Here is an 11,668-nt window from a genome sequence, read left to right as displayed (position 1 = left end):
AAAAAAAAATCCCTAATATTCATACTAATGGCGCACCACTCAGCACACTAATGGCGCACTGCAGAAAGGACACTAATGGCGCATCACCCCCTAGTGCGCCATTAGCATGCCAAGTCACATGGGTAAATATGGCCCCTGGGAGGCATACTAATGGCGCACGGTGGGCTATACTAATGGCGCACTGCGTGGTGCGCCATTAGTATACCAGATACTAATGGCGCATCAGGGGTGCGCCATTAGTATTTAATTCTAATGGCGTGGTGCTAGTGGCACACCAGTAATGCGCCATTAGTAGGCGAAACTGGTGCGCCACTAGCAGGCCTTTTCTTAGTAGTGTATAAGGTTTGACAATGATTTATAATATTAATCTATAAACTGAAATCTGAATAAATTGATATTAATTCAATCTTTTTACGTGCGAGAGTTCCTTCTTCTCATTTGCCCTTTCAGATTCTTTTGATTTTTTGGAGAGCTTCTTGTTTTGTGAATATCCCGCTTCTTTCTGTTTACAATATCTTCATCTGAATTCTTAGCAGTGTTGTTTTTACTACTAGATGTTGCTTGTGTAGTGCTTTATGTTCTTCGTCGCCTAGATGACCTAAGTGTACTCTGCGAAGACTCATGAACAACTACTGGTGTATCCATTTTGCAATGTAGATAACAGAACAATCAGTAGTTTTATTATATATTTCAATGAATAATAACAACAATAATGAGGACCATTAGAACAGTTTCTAATGACAATGAAGAAATTAGACCATTTAACAAGAGATGTTTGTAAAAATTTAAGATAGACAGATAATAAATGCAATTCAATAATTTTTTGTTGAGTTTTGCAACTCATACTATCAGACAAACTATCTTTGACAGATAATATACATTTAACCCAGAAATTGAAACATATATGACAAAAAAATTACATTAAGGGTTTGGGCTAGAATGCATGGGACTTGAGTTCTAGGGTTCTAGCATTTAACAAACATCCGGATGCGGTAATTTATTGTCAAAATACAAATGTACCAAAAGGAGTTTGCGCATTGGTACTAACCTCAGAGAATCATTGTTTGAGAACTTTGATTCCGTGAGTTGATCGGTACTCAACGGCGATGAGTAAAGGAAGAAGAAGTCATGTATTTCACGCCTAGAACAAGTCAGAGAAAAAAAGTACAACCTCAGAGGGAGTCAACCAAGCAGAAAATAGGAAGAGAGATAAACGGGGCGCTAGTGCTACATAGAGACGTCGGCGGAAGTTAGGAGACGAAGTGAAACCGAACGGAGTTAAATGGCTAGTGGGTCATGGGGTTAATCAGTGTGGTGCCAGTAAAATATAGTTTACTTTGCTGCGGCTGTCCCCACAACAACATGACGTTATTGGTAATACACCAGAACACCAAACATGATACAACCAAATACATTTTGTGTGGGTCTGGCTCCCCACGAATCTTGATGAAAACAATCAGTGGATGGTTTTTTTTTTTTTTGCGGGGATGGTTTACCGGTACCTCCCAACAACTGCAAAAAATGCCATTCGAAGGAGGGTCGCACCCGACACCCTTCAGCGCAAACAGATGTATCCTGTGATGTGGCAAGGAGCCCCGCTTCAAGATTCGTGAGAGAAATCGAACGGCTGCTGAGACGTTCGCTCGAACGTGCAGAAAATCTGACGTTGGATTTGTAAGATTTGGTTTATTATCGTAAGAGAAGGGGGTTCGCGCTGAGGGGATCCTCCCATTGAACGGTTTCGTTTGCTCAGGGGAACTACTGTTCCCTTCACGATCCCTCCTAAGCTGACGTTTCTTGTTATGATAATGATATCTGATGAACGTCAGCTAGGAAAAGGGTGACCAGCGAACTTTTCTTTATGGCAAGTTTACGTGGTGGGAGATAGCAAATCCTGCCGCAATTTTTTTCTTCTTCATAGAAATTGTCATGTGTTTACGAAGAAATCGTCATCCTCCCACAATGTAAATTGTCATATAAAATGTTCGTAATTGTCATGCCCTCTCAACGAAGATGCTGCCTCTCTCCAGCTCAGGCAACGTATATATGTCTTCTTCTCCCGGGAAACCAGGGAAAAGGCAAGTGCGCCACGCAGGAGCCGTTATAACCGCCTGAAAAGCGGTGGCCGAAAAAGTTTCTTTTTCTTGAAAGCAACGGTGGCGGAAAAGTGAAGGAACACACATAGTACACTCGATCGCCCGCTCCCAGAATATTCCCAAGAACAATCCTGGCAATTAGTAATCAAATCCGGCCTCCATTAGCTGGTGCGCCTCCCAAAATCAACCCACCCGCGCGAGTGGAAAGGGGTGGAAAAGCCAGATCCCGCAGCAATGCGGACGGCATCACGGCGCATTACGACGCTGCCGTGCCTAATAATCATACTCCATTAGCAATAGTTTCCGTTCGCCATTTCGATTCATGGCCTACCAGGCTACCAAGGTCGCCCGCCGCTATAAATACGTCGGCCATATCGCTCGATCCGACCACTCCAACGCACCATCATATTGCTCTCTCCGCGCGTATACATACATACTTAGCTCCTCTGTTCTGGTTGAGTTAGATATCTCTGAGGTGCAACAATGGCCGCGAGCAATGACGCCGGCGTGGTGGTCGTCTTCGACTTCGACAAGACCATCATCGACTGCGACAGCGACAACTGGGTCGTCGACGCCCTCGGCGCCACCCAGCGGTTTGACGAGCTCCTGCTCCACCTCCCATGGAACTCGGCCATCGTAAGCCTCTGTTCGTTCGCATCGCACCGTACGTGATGCCTTTTTTCTGTCGCAAATGCACCTGGTAATCGTTCCGATGATTGCTCTGGTCTTAGATATCACTTTACGACTTTTTGCAAACCAAATCTCAGCAGCTGCAGTGCGCATTTCACTCTGAATATTTAAATTTTTTTATGGAATTGTTGCCTTCTTTCTTAAAAGGACGCCATGATGGGCGAGTTGCACTCGCAAGGCAAAACGATCGACGAGATCGCGGGCAGCATCAGGACGGCGCCTCTGTCCCATCACGTCGTGGCGGCCATCAAGGCCGCACAGGCTCTCGGCTGCGAGCTGCGGATCCTCAGCGACGCCAACGCGTTTTTCATCGACACCGTCCTCGCGCACCACGGCCTGGCCGGCTACTTCTCGGAGATCAGCACCAACCCGGCCAGCGTCGACGCCGGCGGCCGCCTCAGGATCACCCCGCACCACGACTTCCGTCATGGCTCCTGCAGCAGCCACGGCTGCGCCCTCGCCACCTGCCCTCCCAACATGTGCAAGGTGACGAATCACACTTTCAGTCAACGCGTTGCTAGATTTCACTATAACTTTTTTTTTTTGCCTGAGCATTTTGGTGTGCAAAATTCAGGGCAAGGTGATGGAGGCGATGCTGCAAGAACTGTCCGCGGCGGCGGCGGCAGGGACGAGGAGGCCGAGTAGAGTGGTGTACCTCGGCGATGGTAGGGGCGACTACTGCCCCACCCTAAAGCTGGCCGAGCGGGACTACATGATGCCCAGGAAGGGCTACCCCGTGTGGGACCTCATCGCCGGAGACCGGCGGGCCGTCCGCGCAGACGTGCGCGGGTGGGCCGACTTCAAGGACCTGGAGACGGTGCTGCTTGACATCATACACGAATGCGCCGCGGCCGCCATGATGGAACAAGACGGCGGCGATCAGGTGGTGGTTGGCATGGTGGTGCCAGAGTGCCGTGCCCTTTCTGCTCCCAAGATGGCGATGGCAGTTCTCCCCAAAGCAATTCATGCGCCCAACTGACACGCATCTTTGCCAAACAATATGGACGTTTGGTGACTCGATGGAAGCATGGGAGATGTAATGGCTTTCCCAACGTAAATAAAGTAGAAAAACTATACTGCTCCTGGTTCCTTACGTCTACAGCAGCAGCTTAAGTGTGGGACATGATTAGCTCGATCATACTTCTCTTGGAACTGGAAGCCAATTGAAGTACTGCATGTACCGGTGTAGGAGCCAGCTGACATCCAGAAGCTGTTCTATCACTAATTTGGGTCAAGATTAATCACTTGCCTCTTTTAGGGAACCTTAATTATTTGCCTCAAAAATAATAAAATTAAGAGTATCGATTAGTTTTTCTTGTCATCGGTCCCCACCCTTTCACTTTAACTAACCGTTCCCTCCCTCGCGTACCCCCTTCCTCCCTATGTTTGGCTGGTCGACCGACTCGTTACCGCACTATTTCGTCACAAGATACTACCCCAGCAATGACCTCCCCAAGTCCAGAGGTAGCAATCCTCCGCTCACCACATCTCTCTAGTCATAAGGACGAAAGGACACATGATAGATGGGTGGGGATAAAATAAAAATAAAAATCACATAATATATAATTTAATAATAGTAGTTCTTAGCGCTCTTCTTCATTGTCTTTACCTTTTTCTATATTGCGGGATTTTCCTGCTTCATTTCTTTCCATTCATCATTTTTTTTGTTTGGTTTTGTTTTCTTTCCTTTTCAGTTTATAAATAGAAATATGTTCAAATAATTTTGATTATTTAAACTGGGGCAAAGTGGTAATAACATTTTTTTTAATATTGAATAAATTTTTGGCTACATGAACATTTTAATAAAAATGCAAGAACACCTTTGAAAATCTGACAAATCACTTTCTGACCTGTTTGAGGTAGGTATAAGAAGTTCCTTCCCTTTGGTAATTCTAATCCATTTAATATAGGGTAAACGAAGATATCAATTTTTGAGTCGTTTAAGGTAGGAAACTATCAACTAAGGTTCTAAAAGAAGGAACTACCTATTTCGACCGAGGAGCACATGCCATTCTATAGGCCAGTTCGGAAATTGTGGAAGCTTGGTTTGAACAACCTACCGAGTATTGGAAACAAGCTATAGCACTTACTCCTGGAAATTATATTGAAGCACAAAACAGGTTCAAGATTACAACGAGCTTTGATTTGAATAAGTCCCGTGTTTCTTTTTTTTACACGTTTTGTTTCCTTTTTAGTTTAATAGTCCAAAAGATAAACATCCATTCCTCTAGTTTTTACTATTGTTTTCTATATCTTGAATTCTGTAAGGAATGATTGCAATTCTTTCAGTGGTATCCATGGTTACTACTCTTTCTTTCTTGTCCCACAAAATAGAGATTGCGCCGAAGTTTCTATTTATAGGCGAGCCATCAAATAATTTTGATTATTCGAAATAGGGTAAAGTGGTAAGAACACTTTTTAAAATAGTGAAGTAATTTTGAATACTTGAACATTTTTATTAAATTCAAGGATACCTATAAAAATTCGAAAATCACTGTGTAATAATGCATGAATAATTTTGAAAATTTTGTGAACATTTAAATTAGTTTGTGATTTTTTTAGTTACATGAACATTTTCAAAATGCGCTAACACATTTTAAAACTCGACCAGCACTAAAAATTAATAAATACTTTTTAACGTACTTAAATTAATTAAACAAGTAGAAATGTGCACAAGGAAGGCAAGCAGATCAAGTTTACCTTTGAAAAAGAACACGGAGGGATATAGGTTCCAAATATTGCGGCAATGGTGTTCTGTCGCCATTACGCATGAATACATGAGATTTGAGCACCAATGGTGCATGTTGGGAAAACGAAAGACATGAGCTATACCAAGCAAGAAAGAGGGGAAACAAAGGATCCGTTTCGATCATGAAGCACCCACCTCAATCATGGGTCAAGGCACACTGACATGCCCTCTCGGGAGGGGCTTCATGAAGTACGGAGGTGAACATGCTCTGTCCGGAACCAGGGAGTCATGACGTGCATATCGACGACCGATTCTAGATCTGAAGGAAAAACGTTCCAGATTTGGGGCAAAGTAAAGTAGTTCATGCCAAACAATGGTGGAGCACAAAATGTTGTGGCTTTAGGTGCACAGTCTTATGTACCGAGATCATCATAATTTTAAAGTGGGACTGCAGACCGACACAGTTGTAAAGTAGGGTCTAGTATATTGTCCTTGTACACGTATTTGTATACGTATGTAATTGTAATTGTGATCATTTATATATTGAGACGTGAGGCTGGATGTCAACCACCCACGCAAAACCCTAAACCCTGTGTTTCAACTTGGCCAGGTCGGACCGCCGCCGCCGCCAGTACCTCGCGCCGCCGCCCGAACATCTCTCCGTGCAGCCGCTGCTTCCGATTGCAAGCTAGTCATCCATCCATGCAAGCCAGCCATCCATCAGCGCCGCGTAGCTAGCTATCCATCGGCATCCATCCGCCCGCTGCTGTTGCCGCGCGAGACATCTAACCGCGCCGCCGCTTCCGATCGCAGCTGCCGCGCGAGCCATCTTCCGTGACTTGCTCTGCTGCCGCCGCGCGCTGTCCCTTCCGTGCCGTCGCTGCGATGTCGTCCGCCGCTATGTCCTTCGCCCAAACTAGCGGAGCCATCGTCTCTTCTCCCGTCGCCTCGATCCCCGCCGCGCTCGCCGTCCCGACGATCTCCGTCCGCCTCGGTCGCCACAACTTCATGCTCTGGGGGGGCATCACCAGCACCGTTCTTGCCGGTGCCAACCTCCACGGACACCTCGATGGCACCAAGGCGGCACCGGCCAAAACACTCGTTGTCGGCACCGGCGACGCTGCTACCACCGTCGCCAACCCGGAGTACCACCAATGGTGGGTTCAAGATCAGCGCGTCAAGGGGCTTCTTCTCACCTCCATGGATGAGGATATTGCATGCCAACTTATTGGCTGCGAGTCGGCGCATCTGGTGTGGACAGCCGTCGCCGCCATGTTCGGCGCCCAGAGCCGCGCCAATGTCCGCCACATCCGGCGGCAACTTCAGTCGCTGAGGAAGGACGATCTGTCTGCCACGGAATACATGCACAAGATGAAGGCCCTGGCCGACACTATGGCCGCCGCCGGCTCTCCGATCCGTGATGATGAGCTTATCGATCACATCCTCACCGGCCTCGGCTCCGCCTACAACTCCATCGCCGCCTCCTTGGGCGTGAGTAACGCACCCATGCCCTACTCCAGTTTTTACTCATTGGTTCTGTCCTTCGAGGCGCTGCAGGCACAACAGAGTGCGGTGGAGGGGTGGTCTCCCTCCGCGAACGCCGTGACCCGTTCGGGTTCGTATGGCGCGGGCGGACGCGCGCCCTACTCCGATCCCTATCCCTCCCACGGGGGGGGGGGGACGCCTGGCTGATGGACATGGCCAGCCCGGGCAGAGCCGCCAGGGCGGTAATGGCGGCAACATCGGCGGCCGTGACCGCAACGCTGGTTATGCCGGCAATGGCCGGCAAGGTGGAGGGGGCAACGCCGGCAACAACGGCGGAGGCGGTGGGCGTCGCAACTGCTGGCGTCCCCGGTGCCAAATTTGCAAGAACTGGGGCCATGAAGCCGGCGACTGTCGCAAGCGCAATGATCAGGATCACAACTCCCGCTCCGCCAACTCGGCCTCCACCAACACCGTCGACTTTCCTTGGGTGTTGGATACCGGGGCTACGGATCACTTGACTAATGATCTTGAGCGCCTCCAAGTTCATGAGCGCTATGACGGCAAGGATCAGGTTCAGGTGGCCAATTGTGTAGGTTTGTCTATTTCACACATTGGTCATTCGCGTTTACCTGGTTCATTTCTTAAACCGCGTAACATCCTTCATGTTCCACACATCAGCCAACATCTTCTCTCTGTTTATCGTCTTCTTTGTGATAATGACGTGTTTGTTGAATTTCACCGTCGTTTTTTCCTTGTTAAGGACAAAGCAACCAGGCACACCATCCTTCACGGTAGAAGTTACGCGGGGGGGGGGGGGGGGGGTCTATCCAGTCCCCTTCGCTCGCGCGTCATCTTCATTGTCTCACCGTGCCTCCTCCGGTTTTCGAGTTTCATCGTCGCAATGGCATCAACGTCTTGGTCATCCTACAAATAATGTGGTCACTTCCATTGTTCGGAGTCATGAACTTCCGTGTTCTAGTTCAAATAATTCATCGTTAGTTTGTGATGCCTGTCAGCGTGCTAAGAGTCATCAACTACCTTATTCTACTTCGTTTCACATCACTACTGTACCTCTTGAATTAATACATTCAGATGTTTGGGGTCCCGCTCTTGCTTCGTCGGGAGGGTACAAATATTATGTTAGTTTTATTCATGATTACACGCGCTTCACCTGGATTTATTTGCTTAAACACAAGTCTGATGTTGAGCAAGTTTTCTACAACTTTCAGGCTCATGTCGAACGCCTTCTGGATTATAAAATCAAAGCCGTTCAGTCCGACTGGGGTGGTGAATACCACAAACTCCATCGCTACTTTCAACGCACGGGCATCTCTCACCGAGTGTCATGTCCGCATACCTCTCAACAGAACGGTAGTGCCGAGCGCAAACACCGACATTTGGTCGAGACCGGTCTTGCCTTGCTTGCGCACTCCTCTCTTCCACTTCGGTTTTGGGATGAGGCTTTTCTTACGGCATGTTACCTCATCAACCATATGCCCACTCCGGTTCTCAACAAGGACACACCTTTGTTCCCTCTGTTTCATGTTCAGCCCAACTACTCCTCCCTTCGGATTTTTGGGTGTGCTTGCTGGCCTAGTCTCCGCAAGTACAATGCTCACAAGCTTGAGTTTTGGTCCAAGATGTGTGTTTTCCTTGGCTATAGTCCTTTGCATAAGAGCTATAAGTGTCTTGACCGTACCTCCAGTCGGATATGCATCTCTCGTGATGTTGTTTTCGACGAGACTGTGTTCCCTTACTCTCAACCCGACATTTCGGTTGATCCTGCTTCTCTTGAACATGCACTCACTTTTCCCTCCGATGAATCAGTTCCAGATGTCCATGTGCGTAAATATGACCTGTCCTATTTGTCATCTAACTTGTCTTTTGCAGGTGATATTGCTTTGAGTTCCCCCAGGTATATGTTGCTGCTCCGACGCCTCCTGATGCGCCCGACGTGCATGTCCCGCCGCCCGAGGCGGGCGCGACTGCCTCGCCTGATGGCGCGACCGCGGACGCGGCTGGGTCGCCACCCTCGCCCGGCGCGGCTGGGTTGCCACCCTCGCCCGGTCCGTCGCCCGGGCCGCCGCCCTCGCCTGGGCCGGTCCAGCACACCATCGTCTCTCGGCCCGTGTCGCCTCTTGCTGAGGTCCCCTCAGCCGCGACACCCTCGGCCGAGCCCTCGTCGCCGTCGTCTTCTCTTACTGGCGATGCAGCTCCGGCGCATGCTATGGTTACACGCCATCGTGATCCTACGCGCAAGGAGAAGTCTTACACTGATGGCACGGTTCGGTATGACTCTCGCCATCGTGCCTTCTTCGCTGCGCCGGTTTCCCATCGTGATGCTCTGGGTGAACCTGCCTGGCGTGCCGCCATGTCCGAGGAGTTTGCTGCTCGCCGTCACACTAACACCTGGGTGTTGGTGCCTCGGCCACCTGGTGTTAATATTGTGAGCTGCAAGTGGATTTTTAAAACCAAGCACCGTCCGGATGGGTCTGTTGATAAGCACAAAGCTCGTCTTGTTGCTCGTGGTTTCACTCAACAGCACGGGATTGACTATGGAGATACTTTTAGCCCGGTGGTGAAGCCTGCCATGGTTTGCTTGGTTTTGTCTCTTGCTGTGTCTCGTGGCTGGAGCCTCCGACAGATTGATGTGAGCAATGCCTTTTTACATGGGTTCTTGGCCGAAGATGTGTACATCCAGAAGCCACCTGGGTTCGAGGATGCCACTTATCCCTCTCATGTCTGCAAACTTCAACGGTCTATTTATGGTCTCAAGCAGTCACCCCATGCCTGGTATGCTCGTTTGAGTCAGCGCCTTTCGCAGCTCGGTTTTGTTGCTTCCAGATCAGATGCATCTCTGTTCATCTTCTCCCATTGTACTATACAGATATACATGCTGGTGTACGTTGATGATATTGTGATTGCTGGTCTACCCCAGCCGTGGTGGATCGTCTTGTGCAGTCGCTGTGTGCTAGCTTTCCCATCAAAGATTTGGGTCGCCTCGAGTACTTTCTTGGTTTGGAAGTGTCCTTTCATTCAGGGGGCATGACCTTGACGTAGAAAAAGTATGCTTTAGATCTTCTTCATCGCGTCAACATGGAGAACTGCAAGGCCACTTCCACTCCGCTTGCTACATCCGAGAGTCTCTCACGTCATAGTGGTGCACTACTGGGTAGAGATGACTCCTTTCGGTATCGCAGTGTGGTTGGGGCACTTCAGTATTTGACCCTCACTCGTCCTGATATCTCCTTCGCAGTGAGCAAAGTGTGTTAGTTCCCGTCTCAGCCAACGGAGGATCATTGGGAAGCAATCAAGCGTATTCTGAGATATGTCAAAGGTACGCTAGACATGGGACTACGGATTCGTAAGTCCAGATTTACTGGAGTGAGTATATTTACCGATGCAGACTGGGCAGGCTGTGTTGATGATAGGCGCTCCACTGGTGGTTTTGCTATATTTGTTGGATCTAACCTTGTATCTTGGAGCTCGAAGAAGCAACCCACAGTCTCGAGATCAAGCACCGAGGCAGAGTATAAGGCATTGGCCAATGGCGCGGCTGAAGCCATTTGGATAGACTCAGTTCTCACAGAACTTGGAGTCCCACGCCAGCGCACTCCTATATTGTGGTGTGATAACTTAGGGGCAACTTACCTGACGGCGGATCCAGTGTTTCATGCTCGGACCAAACACATTGAGATTGATTTCCACTTTGTGAGAGAACGAGTAGCTGCTTGTGAACTGGAAGTCAGGTTTATTTCTACAGATGATCAGTTAGCGGATGTATTTACTAAACCCGCTACTAGACAGATGCTAGACCGTTTTAGAACCAATCTGAATCTTGTATGTAGTTCAGATTGAGGGGGCATGTAAAGTAGGGTCTAGTATATTGTCCTTGTACACGTATTTGTATACGTATGTAATTGTAATTGTGATCATCTATATATTGAGACGTGAGGCTGGATGTCAACCACCCAAGCAAAACCCTAAACCCTGTGTTTCAACTACAGTGACATCTAGATATCTGATGCTACTTGACACCTATGTCAAAGCAGTGCACAATGAACAGAAACATTCAGCTAGTGCACTACTTTTTTTCATACTAATGTACATCCTAGTGTTAACTGGTCCAAAATTAAAAGCAAGAAGATGATTCAGAATGTCTAATAAAGGTAGAAAACATAAACAACAAGCTTGTCTGGTAAATCACATCTGAAATTCATAAGGTTCTTTGCAGGTAGCTTAATGTAAAAAAATGTTTGCACATGTAAACTATTTACCCAACCAACCAGGAACCACTTTGCCTAAATCTCAAGCAAGCCACGTTAAACCAATAAGGTGAGTGGGTAATTGCCTAGGTGGCTACAGGACAGTGCATGCAAAAACATGACATATACATGACCTGTCATTTCCATAAAACAAAAATATATGGATTTCCACTTTGATAGTTGCATGACTTGAAAAAGGTCAGTGTTGTAGCAAAGATATAAGAACATGTAATTACATTTAGATGACCATGGGAAATTATAATAAATAGATTATGCTCAGAATTGGCAATATGGCCTAGAGATTTGAGGCCATGACACAGGGATGAGCGGAGGCTAGGTCTCTCGCGGTCTGTTCAGTGAAGATTGAATAGACAATTTTTTTAATCAAAATGTGAGTATCACTAATATGAGTCAATCTGAATCACTTGACTCTTTTAGGGGAC

The 11,668-nt window shown here is 47.8% G+C and overlaps 1 protein-coding gene across 1 annotated transcript; it reads left to right on the top strand.

Annotated features, from left to right (window-relative positions):
- Positions 1–2,454: 2,454 nt before the first annotated feature.
- On the top strand, positions 2,455–3,862 carry LOC123166781 (inorganic pyrophosphatase 2). The gene is made up of 3 exons (XM_044584582.1): positions 2,455–2,732; positions 2,934–3,272; positions 3,361–3,862. The coding sequence occupies exons 1-3, from the start codon at positions 2,580–2,582 to the stop codon at positions 3,763–3,765; spliced, it is 897 nt and encodes a 298-aa protein (XP_044440517.1). The 5' UTR covers positions 2,455–2,579; the 3' UTR covers positions 3,766–3,862.
- The last annotated feature ends 7,806 nt before the right edge of the window (positions 3,863–11,668 follow it).

Source organism: Triticum aestivum, chromosome 7D (assembly GCF_018294505.1).
Source record: "Triticum aestivum cultivar Chinese Spring chromosome 7D, IWGSC CS RefSeq v2.1, whole genome shotgun sequence".
Lineage (NCBI taxonomy): Eukaryota > Viridiplantae > Streptophyta > Magnoliopsida > Poales > Poaceae > Triticum > Triticum aestivum.
This window is presented reverse-complemented; position numbering and strand designations above follow the sequence as displayed.